Consider the following 17,233-nt stretch of genomic DNA (forward strand, 5'->3'; position numbering starts at 1 on the left):
CTCACTAAACACAAATGCTTCATTTATAAATTATGTCTGAGTGTTGGAGTGTGCCCCTGGCTATCCGTTTTTTTTTTTTTATACTAAAATAATTGGTTGTCTGGTTTGCTTAATAACCTTTTTACTGCAGTGGGCTAAATCAGGGTCACAAATCCCTGGATTTTCGGGGGGTTTTAAATAATGTTTATTAATTATGAAATTATGAAAAATACTAATAACGTTCCACCAATGACGCCACTAGAGGGCGATTTGTCATTTGACTGCAGGAAACTACAATAAGGAATTTGAAATTATTTATAATTATACTTTTACTTTTGATACTAAAGTATATTTTAGCAATTACATTTACTTTTGACAATTAAGTATACTTAAAATCAAATACTTTTGGACTTTTACTCAAGTAGTATGTTACTGGGTGACTTTCACATTTACTTGTGTCATTTTCTGTTAAGGTAACTTTACTTTTACTCCAGTATGACAATTGGGTACTTTTTCCACCACTGAATATTTGCTCTCAGAGCAAGCATTCGGTCATTTCAAAATCTCTCTCCAGCACCAACATTTGAAAACGTCATGACGCTAGGCGTAATGTTCAGTCCGTCCCCTATGGTGAATGAAGAATCCGCTATCCAATTGTGGCACTGCCATTGTCGAAAACAGCAACATTGTTTCCTTCTGTAGACAAAGGGGCCTCGACAACCCGGTAAATTACTGAAGAGTTATCCAGTGCGGTGGCTTCTTGGTGAAGACATGGAAAAACAACCGAGGTTGTTGGCATCCCAACTCCTACTGAAAAACAGCTTCTTCGAAGTGTCGTTAAACGGTGTGCTTCTGACGTGGAAAGAGATTCCGACCAAGAAAAAACGCGTTTCGGGCGGCATACATTACCCATTTAAAGTCGGTAAGTGTCAAAACATAAACTGGTTATGAAGTGCAAAGATGTTAGTAAAAATATTCCGCCGTGCACGATGAAGGATGTTGAGAGGTCATTTAGCCTGTTTTCTTTGTTGGGTATATCCGCTATCCACATTCGCGTAAACAGATGACGTGCGCATGCACATAATCCTCTGAAGGTTATTAAATAGGCAATATAAATTCATCGTTGCATGCTCTTAACATTTTTGCTAATGAAATACAATACACTATTGTTATTGTCAACGAATGACATGGAATGATATAGCCTAAGTTAGTCCTAGATGTATATGGTCGATGTAGTCAATTGCCCCATAGCCTATCCGACACCGATAACTAGAACATTGGCAGTTTAGTGTAGTCTTTTATTTTTCTTCTATATATACTTGTGTATTATAACAGCGAGACTATCCATTGACTAGTGGACTAAACTCCACTCCATGGTGAAGGAAGTTTCTGAAGAACTAATCGGAGCTAGAGTCCTCAAAGCCTTGTCTCGGCTCCAGGACGTTGGTGAAGTTCATCATAAACTTCCTTCACCATGGAGTGGAGTTTAGTCCTCTATCCATTGCCCAGCTTCATTTTAAATGAACGCAAGCCGATTCTGAGCTGTTCATTGTTTGACAGCTGGTCCGTGGAGTGCGGCTGCGGCCCTGGCTTGGATAGCCTCTCTATGTCGGGTCAATTGGATGGCACGCAATTTGGCCTCGGAGTTCTTCTTTATGAGCTGGTTGACATTTTTCATCACATCAAACGGTAATAACTCAACATAGCCCTTGCAAATTAGCCTTAATGTTTTAGGCTACTGTATTGATGTTGTCAGTCTATGGGCACTGCATATAAACGCACAAAGCATCATAATTGTAGGCTGGTATGTATGTATTAGCCTGTAATGTATTATAATAAGATTTAAAGTTATTTATTGAGAATCATATCAATGAAATTGTAACTATATCCTACTGTTTGACATAGGCCCACATGTCTAAACAATCGGCTACATAGCAAATCCCTTGTCACTTGAGATTCAGATGAGGGGCAAAGCATATAGAGAACCACAGTATGAGTCATAATAACCATAAAACCTAGCGGTCAAACAAGGAAATGGTTTCAATCGTTTTTCCACATTCATTTTTCCCATAGGGGATTTTAGAAACACTTAAAATAAGGGCACAGATGTAACAAGTAAAGTTAGACCTATCACATAGTTAGTGTTTTTGCTGATATCTATTTGGTTTATGAATTATTAACTGATTAAAACTCAAAATTAGGCTCTTATGTTCACCTCAACAGTTTTCTCTTTCTGTCCTCTGGTCAAACAAGTGTGCCTCTCTCTTCTCTCTTTCTCCAGTTAATGTCACCTCTCCCGGGTCTAAATGACACCTATGCATGAGCCCCCTCTTTCCATTTACTGTAAAGTGCATCCTTATCCACCGGACGTCCATGGACGTTGAAAAGTAGTTGAAATTGTGTCAGTCCGCCAACGTCCATAGTTGTAGTTTTTTGGTGCGGTCCTGACTAGGGCTGTGGCGGTCATAGAATTTTGTCAGCCGGTGATTGTCAAGCAAATAACTGAAGGTCTCACGGTAATTTACCGTTAATCAACATAAAGACATTTAGCATCTCTTGGCTTCCACGCATAGCCTACAAGCCACTGATGCAGGCCTTTGGAACATCTACATTTTAAAAAGTCTAATAAATCCATATAATATAGCCTACACCATCACAATAAATCCATTATTTATTTTAGACAGGTCTAAAGAAACATGATATGAAGAAAATGTAGTCTATTTCAGAAGAACAGAATAGCATACTCTGAGTTGTCCTTATCTTAGGCCCTGATCTGGCAATGCCATATGGCTGTGGGCTACGCTAGTTCATTTAGAAGACAAGATTTGTTTAGAATTCTGTGGCATTATTTTAATTATTTTATAGTATGAAGAATACAATTGAACATGGCTGACTAAAATAGAAAGGAGTGCGCACATGTGGCTATTTGGTGTTGAGCTGTTAACAAATAAACAGGTACTCCTATATGCTTAATTTAGTTATTTATGTAACTTTAGTTGTGATACAAATGTTGGGCTATATGTTTAGATTTTTTTGTGCAGCAGGCTGTACGCACTTCATCAGGCTCTCATTCAAAATTTTACAAGCACTTGAAGCCTCGAATTTCCCTCCTGCATCCCCTTTGTGTGGCCGTAATGCCCCCTAAAAAAAATCCATGCATTTTGTGGCCAGTGGCCATTGTGCCCTTGGGCTGAATATAATAATTATAATTCCCTTCTTCCGGCTGCGTGCCGAAGCTCCTCTCACTCACATGGCTCTCTGTCACTTGATCGGGTCTTTCTCACAGGCTACAAGTGAAGAGAGACACATCTGGGACGCAACTGCGTTCGTCCTTATCCAATTCCGAGGCGCATATTGAAGATAATGGAAGAACTGTCCACATTTACTTTTCGTCAGCCAACAAGATGAGTAGACCTAATGAACAGCAAAAGCACTAGCCTATGTCAATCTACTATCCTCCATAGTACAAAAGTTGACCTATTCTGTGCGAGAAATAAATATTCCAAACATAGTCTGGGACAGTTGTGGGATGCAATAGATCCCAAATTAATACAACCACTAGCATCAAAAAACCTGTTTTAAGCAATGAGCCTGATGCAACAGATGAGAACGTTTAGCTTAAAATGTTGATAAACTGTTAGGCTATTAGGCTATTTCTTCACAATATAAGCGCGAATGCGCCATTAGCAGGAAAGCACCATTCTCAAAAGTGACCACAAATGCGATCATGCATGTAATGCTTTTATTATAAAGGTGCATTTTGATGGGGAAAACTATCTTCCCCAAAATGTAAACTCACACACTGCGTATGTATGCCAGTTAGGCTTTACACCTGTTGTAAAGCAGATTCATGTTAATCATTTTAGGAAGTTATTTGGCCACTTTAGTTGTGATACAAACCTTATCAAAACATATAGGCCGATGGGCTAGGCTACATGAGGTGTACGACTATGATTTAAAAAAGTAGCCAAAAAAAGCATGCGCTGTTTCTTGCCTTAAGCTGGGCATCATTCACAAGTGATAATATATCATCAAATCAAAATGTTATTGGTCACATACACATATTTAGCAGATGTTATTGTGGGTGTAGCAAAAAAGATTCACAAGTGATATATTGTCACCCATCACACTTGTTGATTTAATCTTATCTTAATATATGTTTTGATTTAGAATGGACCATTATCATGCACCTGTCTCGAAACAGAGGCAGTGAAAATACTTAAATAGCGAATGGAGGACGCTTTTCCTGTGGTTCATTTTCATGCAAGCCAGGTAGGCTATACTCCGGTTGTAAAGAGAAGCAATGTGCTTAATATTAGGAAAGTTGAGAAATAAATATAGGAGGCCTAGCCTATAGAAAGCTGATGGGATCCTCCTCTTTTTAATAGAGGCCATCACTCTGGTTTCTCACGCAATTGCATAGCCTATAGAAATGTTGCGCAACATGAGCTCATGGACTCTCATGAAGTGTTTGATTAGATTTTCGATTACATTTGCATTGATGTCAGAGAGGGACAATAGAGTGCTGAGTACCAGGCAGTTAGCACTTTTGGTAGGCTACTAATGACCATCAGCAGCATCAGAGCGTGGAGAAGCCTAATTACCGTGACTAAGCGGTCACGTGGAATTTGACTGCCGTCATGACTCTTGACCGCCGGTGTGGAGGTAATACGGTCACCCTAACAGCCCTAGTCCGGACCTGCTTTAATTTCAACGTCCACAGATGTAGATTTTTGGTCTGGTCCGGACCAGCCTTGATTTGGCCCAAACACAGACGTCCATGATTGGTTCAGATTTGGTCCAGACCAGACCAAATCTGAATCAGTCATAGACTTCTATGTTTCACAAGTTTGGAGAGCACATAGTACAGTAGACACTTCATCAGGCTCTCATTCACAGGCAGACACAGTACATTAGCTTACAATGAAAAAGCAAGGTCTTTTTTGCAAAAACTATGCATGGCCATCATATTTCTAATGTTTATCATAGAAAGAATGTAGCCAGCTACATTTTCTAATGTTTTGCTTAAAGGTAATCTTGAATTTTACCGGAGATAGGTAGCTTAGTGGTTAAGAGCGTTGTGCCAGTAACCGAAAGGTCGCTGGTTCTAATCCCTGAGCCGACTAGGTGAAAAATCTGTCGATGTGCCCTTGAGCAAGGCACTTAACCCTAATTGCTCCTGTAAGTCGCTCTGGATAAGAGCGTCTGCTAAATGACTAAAATGTAAATGTAAATGTAGATAAGTAGGCTGGCTGGCTACAACGAGAAAAAGGTAGAAAAAAGCTACACATTAGTCAGAGAGCTGTCTGCTGATGGAATGCCCATTTGTGAATTCTCATCCAAGTGGAGAAGTGCAACTGAAGCACATAATTTGTCTGATGCCGAGCAGAAATTACAATAAGAAGCAGTTTAGATCTACGTTTACAAAATGCAGGAAGATATTTCTTACGTGTTTTTCCCGCGTGAAAAATTGCTACTTATCTAAGTAAGTTATTAAATTAATAAGTTGACGGTGCATCATTGTGTAAGCTTTCTGCCGTGTTTGAGAAGTCAAAGCTCTTTGGAGGAGTTATCTGTACAGCTGCCACTATCTTGATTTCCTTGCTATTTTTCTCTTCTCCTTTCTCGGCCCGTCTGCTTCCCCCCTCTTCTCTGAGCAGAGCAGGCAGGCCCCTCTGAGCAGAGCAGGCAGGCCCATTGCCCTAGCGACTCCATACAGACACAGTGTGTACACATACTGCTTCAGAGCAGACAAGCATGTGTGAACTTTTTTATTTTGTTCAGTGTCTCTTGTTCATTCGCTTATAAATGTCCAAACTCATCAAAAATGACATTCAGTAGCAGCCTCCATGGAAATTCTCTAGTACTTGAGCTAACTTTGTTAGCATTCTGGTAACAGATGCCCAATGGTTCTTTTTTACGTTTTTTTGGGGTCCCCCTTGTGTACTAAGACAGTAATACCGTAAATCCCGGAATGAGAGAAGGACGGTATGATGATATGAAAATCTGGAAACCACCCAACCCCACTTCAGAACAGTACACAGTAGAGCACACTAGAGTTGAGTACACAATAATGTACTGTATTATACTAGGGATGGGCATTTGACATTTTTGGACTGTTCAAGTACTCGCATATTTTCTTTTAGAGTACTGAAATGGGGGAAAAAATAAGCTATTTTGCCTGCACTGGAAAAAATATGTTGCATTTATCTATATGCCAACGGTGCGAAACAATGCCTGATTTATCATAGCTATTACAGATAACGAATCCTAATTGCTAAATTGCCTCATATACGCTGAGTGTACAAAACATTAAGAAGACCTTCCTAATATTTTGTTGCCCACCCCCCTCAGAACAGCCTCAGTTCGTCGGGGCATGGACTTTACAAGGTGTCAAGTGTTCCGCAATCCATGTCTCAATTGTCTCAAAGCGTAAAAACCCCTCTTTAACGTGTCCCCTCCCCTTCTACACTGATTGAAGTGGATTTAACAAGTGACATAAGTAAGGGATCATAGCTTTCACCTGGATTCTTGCCTAAATGACTATGAAGTGCTTTGAAAGGCTGGTCATGGCTCACATCAACACCATCATCCCGGAAACCCTAGACCCACTCCAATTCGCATACCGCCCCAACAGATCCACAGATGACGCAATCTCAATTGCACTCCACACTGACCTTTCCCACCTTGACAAAAGGAACACCTATGTGACATTGTTATAGCAATAGCTGTAAGTTATTAGAACAAAATCAAATTATCCTGTAATACTTATGTAATGGCTTCTTATATGGACGAAATACAGTGCCTTTTCCATATTTTGTTTGGTTACAGCCTTATTCTAAAATGGATTAAATAGTTTTTTTCCCCTCATCAATACCCCATAATGATGAAGCGAAAACAGGTTTTTAGAAATGTTTGCAAATTTATAAAAAATTGAAAACTTAAATATTACATTTACATAAGTAAAGAAAGACCCTTTACTCAGTACTTTGTTGAAGCACTGTCAGGTTGGATGGGGAGCGTCGCTGCACAGCTATTTTCAGGTCTCCAGAGATGTTTGATCGGGTTCAAATCCGAGCTCTGGCTGGGCCAATCAAGGACATTCAGAGACCTGTCCCGAAGCCACTCCTGTGTTGTCTTGGCTGTGTGCTTAGGGTCGTTGTCCTGTTGGAAGGTAAACCTTCGCCCCAGTCTGAGGTCCTGAGCGCTCTGGAGCAGGTTTTCATCAAGGATCTCTCTGTACTTTGTGCTGTTCATCTTTCCCCTCGATCTTGACTAGTCTCCCAGTCCCTGCCGCTGAAAAACATCCCCCAGCATGATGCTGCCACAACCATGGTTCACTGTAGGGATGGTGCCAGGTTTCCTCCAGACGTGACACTTGGCATTCAGACCAAAGAGTTCAATCTTGGTTTCACCAGACCAGAGAATCTTGTTTTTCATGGTCAGTGTCCTTTAGGTACCTTTTGGCAAACTCCAAGCGGGCTGTCATGTGCCTTTTACTGAGGGGTGGCTTCCGTCTGGCCACTCTATCATAAAGGCCTGGTTGGTGGAGTGCTGCAGAGATCGTTGTCCTTCTAGAAGGTTCTCCCATCTCCACAGAGGAACTCTGGAACTGACCAAGGCCCTTCTCCCCCGATTGCTCAGTTTGGCCGGGCGGCCAGCTCTAGTTAGAGTCTTGGTGGATCCAAACTTCTTCCATTTAAGAAGGATGGTTTTGATACCCAGATCTCTACCTCGACACAATCCTGTCTTGGAGCTGTACGTACAATTCCTTCGACCTCATGGCTTGGTTTTTGCTCTGACATGCACTGTCAGCTGTGGGACCTTAAATAGACAGGTGTGTGCCTTTCCAAATCATGTCCATTTCAATTGTATTTACCACAGGTGGACTCCAATCAAGTTGTAGAAACATCTCAAGCATGATCAATGGAAACAGGATGCACCTGAGCTCAATTCCGAGTCTCATAGCATATTGTAAAAAAAAAAAATGTGCGCTTTGTCATTATCGGGTATTGTGTGTAGATTGATGAGGATTTTTTATTTATTTAATCCATTTTAGAATATCGCTGTAACGTTACAAAATGTGGAAATAGGGAAGGGGTCTGAATACTTTCCGAATGCACTGTATCTGCCTAGAGATAGACTAGTAGCCTCCCTGTATCGTGTTAGTTCATTTGGATGCCTTCTATCTGCCATCTTACATCATGAGGCTGCCAAAGGTCTCTCCATTTATTTCAGAATGGATGGGCTTTGCAGTCGAGCCTATTCATTTCATGAGCTGAAAAAAGAGCATTCAATTCAGAGATATCTGGATGTTCCAAGGACATAAGTCCTGAAAATGAGCAATCGCAAGGAGCGTTATTGAAATGATCATCTCTCCAGATGAAAAGGGAATGAAGTCTTTCTCATAAGATTATGTTTTTCCATTCTCTAGTTGAAAGGGATCAAATGATGCAAGACCTTATCTCGGAGTAGAGATTGCTTAATCAAATGCTGGCTCCATAACTCGAACACATTACTGACTTCAGCGACAAAATCTGCTGCATCTTGGCCTCCAATGAATTCATTGTGGCGCCATGGTTGTGGTTTACTGAGAAAAACGCTCGCTTAACTTTGAACTCCCCTGGCTAAGCTGTAAAGCAAGTCAATGCAGGACATTCTGAAAGTTTTATTCTGCTGAAAAATGTAAATATTCCTGTGTGGAAAATGGAAATATCAAGCATTTGCTCATCTTGGTGCAACCAACCACAATAACTCCACTGTTCCCCTTCCAGGTTTCTGTTTTCCTAAGTTTCACCGCAGAGGCAAAGGAGAGTCAGGTAGGAGCACTTACCACAATGTGGTCAAAGAGTTGGGCGAAATATGTTCGCTAGAGTGAGTAGTTTGAAATACTTTTGCCAGCTGTATTTGGTGTCCCCCATCAGTCAATCAATGTTCCTCTAGATCAGATCACATTTAGAAGACAGAAAAGTTGGCAAGATTAAATTAAAAACATTTGCTATGAAAAGAAGTCTCCTGAACTTCCTATTTAGCCTATGTAGGCCTATGTGGTCCTCTGTAGCTCAGCTGGTAGAGCACGGCGCTTGTAACGCCAAGGTAGTGGGTTCGATCCCCGGGACCACCCATACACAAAAAATGTATGCACGCATGACTGTAAGTCGCTTTGGATAAAAGCGTCTGCTAAATGGCATATTATTATTATTATTACATCAAATACAGTTAGCTGCTTGTGTAGTGGTGACTCTAGTGCTCCTAGCTGTAGTGGAGTGTGCTGTGATTTCTTGCCCTCAGCCAACAGTGATGTTCCCACAGGGAATCACACACACATCATGAATGCCTCTGTACGTTCACGATCTTGGTAAGTATGTACAACGTGTGGTCAAGGAAGTCTTATGGAGATGTGTTGGTACAATATCTAAAGAAAAGTGACGTGATGAACCACATTCTCTGCAGCATGTTTGTGTGAAAAAGGGGGAACATTGTGAACATAAAATGTTCTCTGACCTAATTGGTTTGACCTGACCTGGTTTGTAAAAGGGATCGCAGCCCTTAGGGCATTCTGCAGTGTGAGGAGATAGACTGCAAATGGGGGTTCAGTTCTCCGTAATGTAATATCATAGGTCTATCCTGTCCCTGCTCTTTGTATCTCGCACGGTTCTGTTTAAGGTGTTGTTTTTTTGTTGCTGCTATGTCTCCTTTCAACTTGGAGCCATTGGACCCGGTTTAATGCTCATGACTTCAAAATGATCTGGTTATTTGCATCGCGTGTGTGTGTTTAACACCTACAATATGCTGAGTCATCACAGTTGATTTATGGTTTTCATTTGGCCTCTCCATACGTCCACCGGGGTAGGAGAGCCATCTGTTGTTAACAACCTGTAGCAAACAGATCAATGACACTCCTGTGTCCTGTTGTTGCCACTTTGCTTCATCATTAAATGTGAATAGGCTGTGCATTGCAACGTGACCAATGTGATACTTAGTCTCGAACCGGCTTTATGTTACTGGCACCCTCAGGGCCCGTGAACCAGAGCAGTTGAATTTATAGCTGAAATTATCCTTTGTTCTTATAGAGCTCTCTCTCTATCTCCCTCTCATTCTTTCTCTTTCTCTCTCTCGTGCTAATATAAACTGATATTTGCCATGTCATTCCACTTTTGTATTGCTCTGGCCTCCTGCTATTGTGTAGCATTTTCATCCCATTGTGCAACAGTGTGAGATTTCACTGAGGCTTTTGCACCCTCGGTGGGTAAGTTATGTAAATGCATGGGGCATCATCCCAGTGATTCATACATACACTGCTGTGTGTCTAGGCCCAGACAGAAATGGTTCACATTGTTTCATTTTCATTAACACCGTTTTGGTATACAGCTCTGGATGCAAAGACTGACCATCCATGAGATATTATAGATCAAAAGTATAGTTTTAACCATGTTTGAAGCTATACAGCTCTTGTTTACAATTATATTGCTTACAAAAAAGTTGTAAAAAATATTGTTTATCTAAGCTCAAGTCATTGATACGTTATATTCTTCATGAAGTCCAAAAGTTCATTTACCAATCCCAGATTGCCCCTTTAATTGCTCTCTGGTGACTGTTTCCAGCATGTTGTTACCGTTGGCCTTCCCTCTGTGCCGTGTTTCTCAGTTAGGTCCTGGGTGACATTGAGGTCAGGACTAGCACCATCAACTGAGTCTCTCTTTGAGGTAATCATTAGCCAGATCAGTTTTATGCTCGTGACTTGAGTTTGTGCAAAGAAAAAGCCATACACATAAAAGTGACTGGAGTCATGCCCTTTAGTGTCTGTCTGTCTTAGCACCCTGGCCTGAATCCTAACTTGACATCTGTGAACGTAACTCTTCCATGGATGTTGTATGACAAGGGCTTCAGGATTTTTGAAGTTTCTCTATCACTCATCTGTGTATTTAATTATTCCTCACACTAAAACCTCTCCAAAAACCCCTCTCCCGCCCTGCCTGTTGTCACATAATCTGTGTCCTCAGGGTTGTGTATAAAGATACACGGATAGTGCCTCGCAGCCTGTTGAGCCAAGTCACTGCACCATACCTCTCCTCTGTAGTGGCCTCTATTTACGCTCCTCAGCCAATGGGGTTTTTGGCACGTCCGGCAATGGTAGACTTTCATCAAACTATATGACATTTTACATTTACGTCATTTAGCAGACACTCTTATCCAGAGCGACTTACAGTTAATGAGTGCATACATTTTCATACTGGCCCCCCGTGGGAAATGAACCCACAACCCTGGCGTTGCAAGCGCCATGCTCTACCAACTGAGCTTACAGGGGACAATATCATAGTAGTGACATGTCATAAACAGGTCTTGAAAGCTGAAAAGTGACTTAATTCAGCACACAAACTGCATTCGAGTTCAGCTAGTTGGGTTGTGGTATGCAGGCAGAAAATTAGTTTATTTTTTATTATAATGTAACTCTTATGGCCTCTATCGTGCCACAGCAGGCCATTTTATGGAGTGCATTAATGAATGATCAACATAGAAGTCACTCAGAGGTCATTCATGTTGCTCTGATTTCCTATAGAGCAGTTATAGAACTGCGCTTGGAAGTAGGCAAAAGTCAAATGAATGCAGACTCGGATCATGATCATGATGATGACTGCAGGAAAGGGCCATAGGCTGGTAGTAAGAGGCACCATTAATGTAGGCATTGCGCTAACAATATGGTATTGTTTGGTCTATAGTGAAAGATCTCATCTTCCTTCAAATAATCTCCCCTGCTGTGTTGTTATCCATCAATAGTGCTTTCTATGGCAGGGGCGGTCGTCAGACATACAAGACTAATGGCTCTCCCACTCCCTGCCTTCTTAGCCCAACACTAGCTCCACCCTACAGCTGTTGCGGTGACCGTATTCTCCAAGCACTGATGCTGCTGCTGGTCATTAGTAGCCTACAATACTTGATAACTACCTGGTACTCAGGAATATTGTCCCTCTAATCAATCTGACATCAATGCAAATGTGTTCGAAAATCTAATCAAACACTTCATGAGAGCCCATAAGCTGATGTTGAGCAACATTTCTATAGGCTATGCAATTGCGGGAGAAAACATAGTGATGGCCTCTATTAAAAAGAGGAGGATCCCATCAACTTTCTATAGGCCTACTATATTTATTTCTCAACTTACCTAATATTAAGCACATTGCTTATATTTACAACAGGAGTATAGCCTACCTGGCTGGCATGAAAATAAACCACGGGGAAACGCGTCCTCCATTCGCTATTTAAGTGCATAGATGACATGTATTTTTTCCCGCTGCCCGTTTCGATACAGGTGCATGATAATGGTCCATTCTAAATCAAAACAAATTTCACATACATACACACACACACACATATATACAGTGGGGAGAACAAGTATTTGATACACTGCCGATTTTGCAGGTTTTCCTACTTACAAACCATGTAGAGGTCTGTAATCTTTATCATAGGTACACTTCAACTATGAGAGACGGAATCTAAAACAAAAAATCCAGAAAATCACATTGTATGATTTTTAAGTAAATCATTTGCATTTTATTGCATGACATAAGTATTTGATACATCAGAAAAGCAGAACTTAATATTTGGTACAGAAACTTTTGTTTGCAATTACAGAGATCATACGTTTCCTGTAGGTCTTGACCAGGTTTGCGCACACTGCAGCAGGGATTTTGGCCCACTCCTCCATACAGACCTTCTCCAGATCCTTCAGGTTTCGGGGCTGTCGCTGGGCAATATGGACTTTCAGCTCCCTCCAAAGATTTTCTATTGGGTTCAGGTCTGGAGACTGGCTAGGCCACTCCAGGACCTTGAGATGCTTCTTACGGAGCCACTCCTTAGTTGCCCTGGCTGTGTGTTTCGGGTCGTTGTCATGCTGGAAGACCCAGCCACGACCCATCTTCAATGCTCTTAATGAGGGAAGGAGGTTGTTGGCCAAGATCTCGCGATACATGGCCCCATCCATCCTCCCCTCAATATGGTGCAGTCGTCCTGTCCCCTTTTGCAGAAAAGCATCCCCAAAGAATGATGTTTCCACCTCCATGCTTCATGGTTGGGATGGTGTTCTTGGGGTTGTACTCATCCTTCTTCTTCCTCCAAACACGGCGAGTGGACTTTAGACCAAAAAGCTCTATTTTTGTCTCATCAGACCACATGACTTTCTCCCATTCCTCCTCTGGATCATCCAGATGGTCATTGGCAAACTTCAGACGGGCCTGGACATGCGCTGGCATGAGCAGGGGGACCTTGCGTGCGCTGCAGGATTTTAATCCATGACGGCGTAGTGTGTTACTAATGGTTTTCTTTGAGACTGTGGTCCCAGCTCTCTTCAGGTCATTGACCATGTCCTGCCGTGTAGTTCTGGGCTGATCCCTCACCTTCCTCATGATCATTGATGCCCCACGAGGTGAGATCTTGCATGGAGCCCCAGACCGAGGGTGATTGAATGTCATCTTGAACTTCTTCCATTTTCTAATAATTGCACCAACAGTTGTTGCCTTCTCACCAAGCTGCTTGCCTATTGTCCTGTAGCCCATCCCAGCCTTGTGCAGGTCTACAATTTTATCCCTGATGTCCTTACACAGCTCTCTGGTCTTGGCCATTGTGGAGAGGTTGGAGTCTGTTTGATTAAGTGTGTGGACAGGTGTCTTTTATACAGGTAACGAGTTCAAACAGGTGCACTTAATACAGGTAATGAGTGGAGAACAGGAGGGCTTCTTAACGAAAAACTAACAGGTCTGTGAGAGCCGGAATTCTTACTGGTTGGTAGGTGATCAAATACTTATGTCATGCAATAAAATGCAAATTAATTGCTTAAAAATCATACAATGTGATTTTCTGGATTTTTGTTTTAGATTCCGTCTCTCACAGTATGATAAAAATTACAGACCTCTACATGCTTTGTAAGTAGGAAAACCTGCAAAATCGGCAGTGTATCAAATACTTGTTCTCCCCACTGTATGTATGTATGTATATATATATATATATATATATATATATATATATATACACATACACTACCGTTCAAAAGTTTGGGGTCACTTACACATTTCCTTGTTTTCGAAAGAAAAGCAATTTGTTTGTCCATTAAAATAACATCAAATTGATCAGAAATACAGTGTAGACATTGTTAATGTTGTAAATGGCTATTGTAGCTGGAAACGGCTGATTTTTTATGGAATATCTACATAGGCGTACAGAGGCCCATTATCAGCAACCATCAGTCCTGTGTTCCAATGGCACATTGTGTTTGCTAATCCAAGTTTATCATTTTTAAAGGCTAATTGATCATTAGAAAACCCTTTTGCAATTATGTTAGCACAGCTGAAAACTGTTGTGCTGATTTAAAGAAGCATTAAAGCTGGCCTTCTTGAAACTAGTTGAGTATCTGGAGCATCAGCAATTGTGGGTTCGATTACAGGCTCAAAATGGCCAGAAACAAATAACGTGCACCGGGGCCTCCCACTCCTCTTTCTATTCTGGTTAGAGGCAGTTTGCCTTGTTCTGTGAAGGGAGTAGTACACAGCGTTGTACGAGATCTTCAGTTTCTTGGCAATTTCTCGCATGGATTAGCCTACATTTCTCAGAACAAGAATATACTGACAAGTTTCAGAAGAAAGTTATTTGTTTCTGGCCATTTTGAGCCTGTAATCGAACTCACAATTGCTGATGCTCTACATACTCAACTAGTCTCAAGAAGGCCAGTTTTATTGCTTCTTTAATCAGCACAACAGTTTTCAGCTGTGCTAACGTAAATGCAAAATGGTTTTCTAATGATCAATTAGCCTTTTAAAATAATAAACTTGGATTAGCAAACACAACGTGCCATTGGAACACAGAACTGCTGGTTGCTGATAATGGGCCTCTGTACGCCTATGTAGATATTCCATTAAAAAGTATTATTATTATCACTTGTGAATGATGCCCAGCATAAGAAACAATGGCTTTTTTTTGCGACTTGTTCGAGTCATAGTCGCACACCTCATGTAGCCTAGTCTATAGGCCTATATATTTTAATAAGGTTTGAATCACAACTAAAGTGGCCAAATATCTTCTTAAAATTAAGCATATTCATCTGCTTTACAAGGGGTGTAGAGCCTAACTGGCATATATAAGCGCCACATGAGTTTCAAGTTTAGGGAAGATAATTTACACCATAAAAATGCACCTTTATAATAAAAGCATTACATGCATATTTGCATTTGCGGTCACTTTTGATAATGGTGTTTTCCCGCTAATGGAACATTGCCGCTTATAGCCTAATGCCATGTAAGCATTGCTGCACTTGTAATGTGAAGAAATAGCCTAATAGTTTATCAACATTTTAAGCTAAAGGTTCTAACCTGTTGCGTCAGCCACATTGCATTAAAAAAAAATTGGGATGCTAGTGGTTGTATTAGTTTGGGATCTATCGCGTCCCACAACTGTCCCAGACTATGTTTGGAATATTTATTTATTGCACAGCATAGAATATGTCAACTTTTGTACTATGGGGGATAGTGGATTGACATAGGCTAGTATTTTGTTGTTCGTTAGGCCTACTCATCTTGTTGGCTGACGAAAGTAAATGTGGACAGTTCTTTCAACATCTTCAATATGCACCTTGGAATTGGATAAGGACGCGCACATTTGCGTCCCCGGTGTGTCTTAACTTGTATTCTGTGAGAAAGACCCGATCAAGTGACGGAGAGCCGTGTGAGTGAGAGACGTTTTGGATTGCGCAGCACACTCTAGGAGAAGGGCACAACGCAGCACTCCGGGCCGCAAAAGGCATGGATTATTTTAGGATGCATTACGGCCACAAAGGGGATGCCGCTGTGAAATTCGAGGCATAATGAAGTGCTTGTCAAATTGTGAATGTGAGACTATTGGAGTGTGTACAGCAAAAAACTAAGCAGAGCTCATGCCTTTCAAGCGACTTTTTTCAAATCATCATTAGTCTCATTATGCAGCCTTACAATGTATTACAAATCAAAACATATAGCCCAATGTTTATAGCCCTTAACTTTAAATTTAGCATAGAGGAGTACCTATTTATTTGTTAACCGCTCTACATAGAATTGCTGCATGTGCGCACTCCCTCAAATAATTTGGAGAAAATATGTATATTTTATTCATCTTTGTTTGATTATATTCTTCATACTATAAAATAATTCCACGAATTATAATCAAATCTTGTCTGCTAAATGAACTAGTGTAGCCCACAGCCATTTGGCATAGCCACATCAGGACCTAAAATAAGGACAACTCAGAGTATGCTATTCTGTTCTTCTGAAATAGACTACATTTTCTTCATATCATGCTTCTTTAGACCTGTCTAAAATAAATAATGCATTTATTGTGAAGGTGTAGGCTATATTACATGGATTTATTAGACTTTTTAAAATGGCTTGTGTTTATGTTAATTAACGGTCAATTACCGTGAGACCGACAGTTATTTGCTTGACAATCAACGGCTGACGAAATATCATGACCGCCACAACCCTACTCCACCCTAATGCTAAAATCAAACTGTTAATTAGTCCATTAAAGCTCCCATTTCATCACATTAAACTTAATTAGAATGACGCTTTCCAAGCTGTAGTTGATACAGCCAGACCAGTTTGTTTGGCTGGGATGATTTAAAAAAAGGCTTGAAAATAGATCGTTATCTGTGTGTGTGTGTGTGTGTGCTTTCCCTTTCTCTAAGATTTTAATTTATAAAGGGTACATCTCTGGTTCTTACCACATTGTGACGGATTGATTTGGTGTGTGTTTAACAGGTACCAGCCACAGTGTGTCAGTGTCTGAGATCCTAGCAGTCAGGGAGCTCGATGTGGACAGCAAGACGAAAGATGACGGCAGGTGGCAGAAAATGCCTCAGAAATCGACTGAGGCCTATCCATATGCATTCACAGGTAAGAATGTTGACGATCTTGAGCAATCTACCGATATTAGATTCAATATGGTAGATGATACTGCAAAGTATATCTATATTCTGTTAAGCCTCTCTCCCGTCACTCCCTTTGTGTCCCCCTGCCACAGTGTCCTATGTGGAGAGAGCCTGGCAGCACCGCTGGCGGTGTAGTGATGTCACCTTCCACTGTCTAGAGGGGGCACTGTGTCAGCAGTGGGTCCAGACCATCAGAGGGCAGCTCGCAGCACTGAGTATGGCTGAGTATTACTGACTCTGTATTCAGTGTACACTGTTACGTTCACTGAATATGCTTTGTGAAGTCTAGTTGCAAGGCTAACTCAG

General features: G+C 41.1%; 1 protein-coding gene across 3 annotated transcripts in view; it reads left to right on the forward strand.

Moving 5' to 3' along the window:
* Positions 1-621: 621 nt before the first annotated feature.
* Positions 622-17,233, forward strand: part of LOC311135154 (ceramide kinase-like) — a 29,993-nt gene continuing 13,381 nt past the window's right edge. The window contains exons 1-4 of one of the 3 annotated variants that reach the window (XM_084169052.1): positions 622-901; positions 8,754-8,798; positions 16,758-16,892; positions 17,020-17,142. In XM_084169052.1, the coding sequence (XP_084025178.1) occupies positions 751-901; positions 8,754-8,798; positions 16,758-16,892; positions 17,020-17,142 (454 nt within the window). In that variant the 5' untranslated portion in view covers positions 622-750. Of the gene's footprint in view, positions 902-1,631; positions 1,669-8,753; positions 8,799-16,757; positions 16,893-17,019; positions 17,143-17,233 lie in introns of those variants that run through there. The other 2 variants (XM_084169053.1, XM_084169054.1) reach the window with 2 other exon arrangements.

This window comes from Coregonus lavaretus (assembly GCF_964263955.1).
Source record: "Coregonus lavaretus genome assembly, chromosome: 9".
NCBI classification, from domain to species: domain Eukaryota; kingdom Metazoa; phylum Chordata; class Actinopteri; order Salmoniformes; family Salmonidae; genus Coregonus; species Coregonus lavaretus.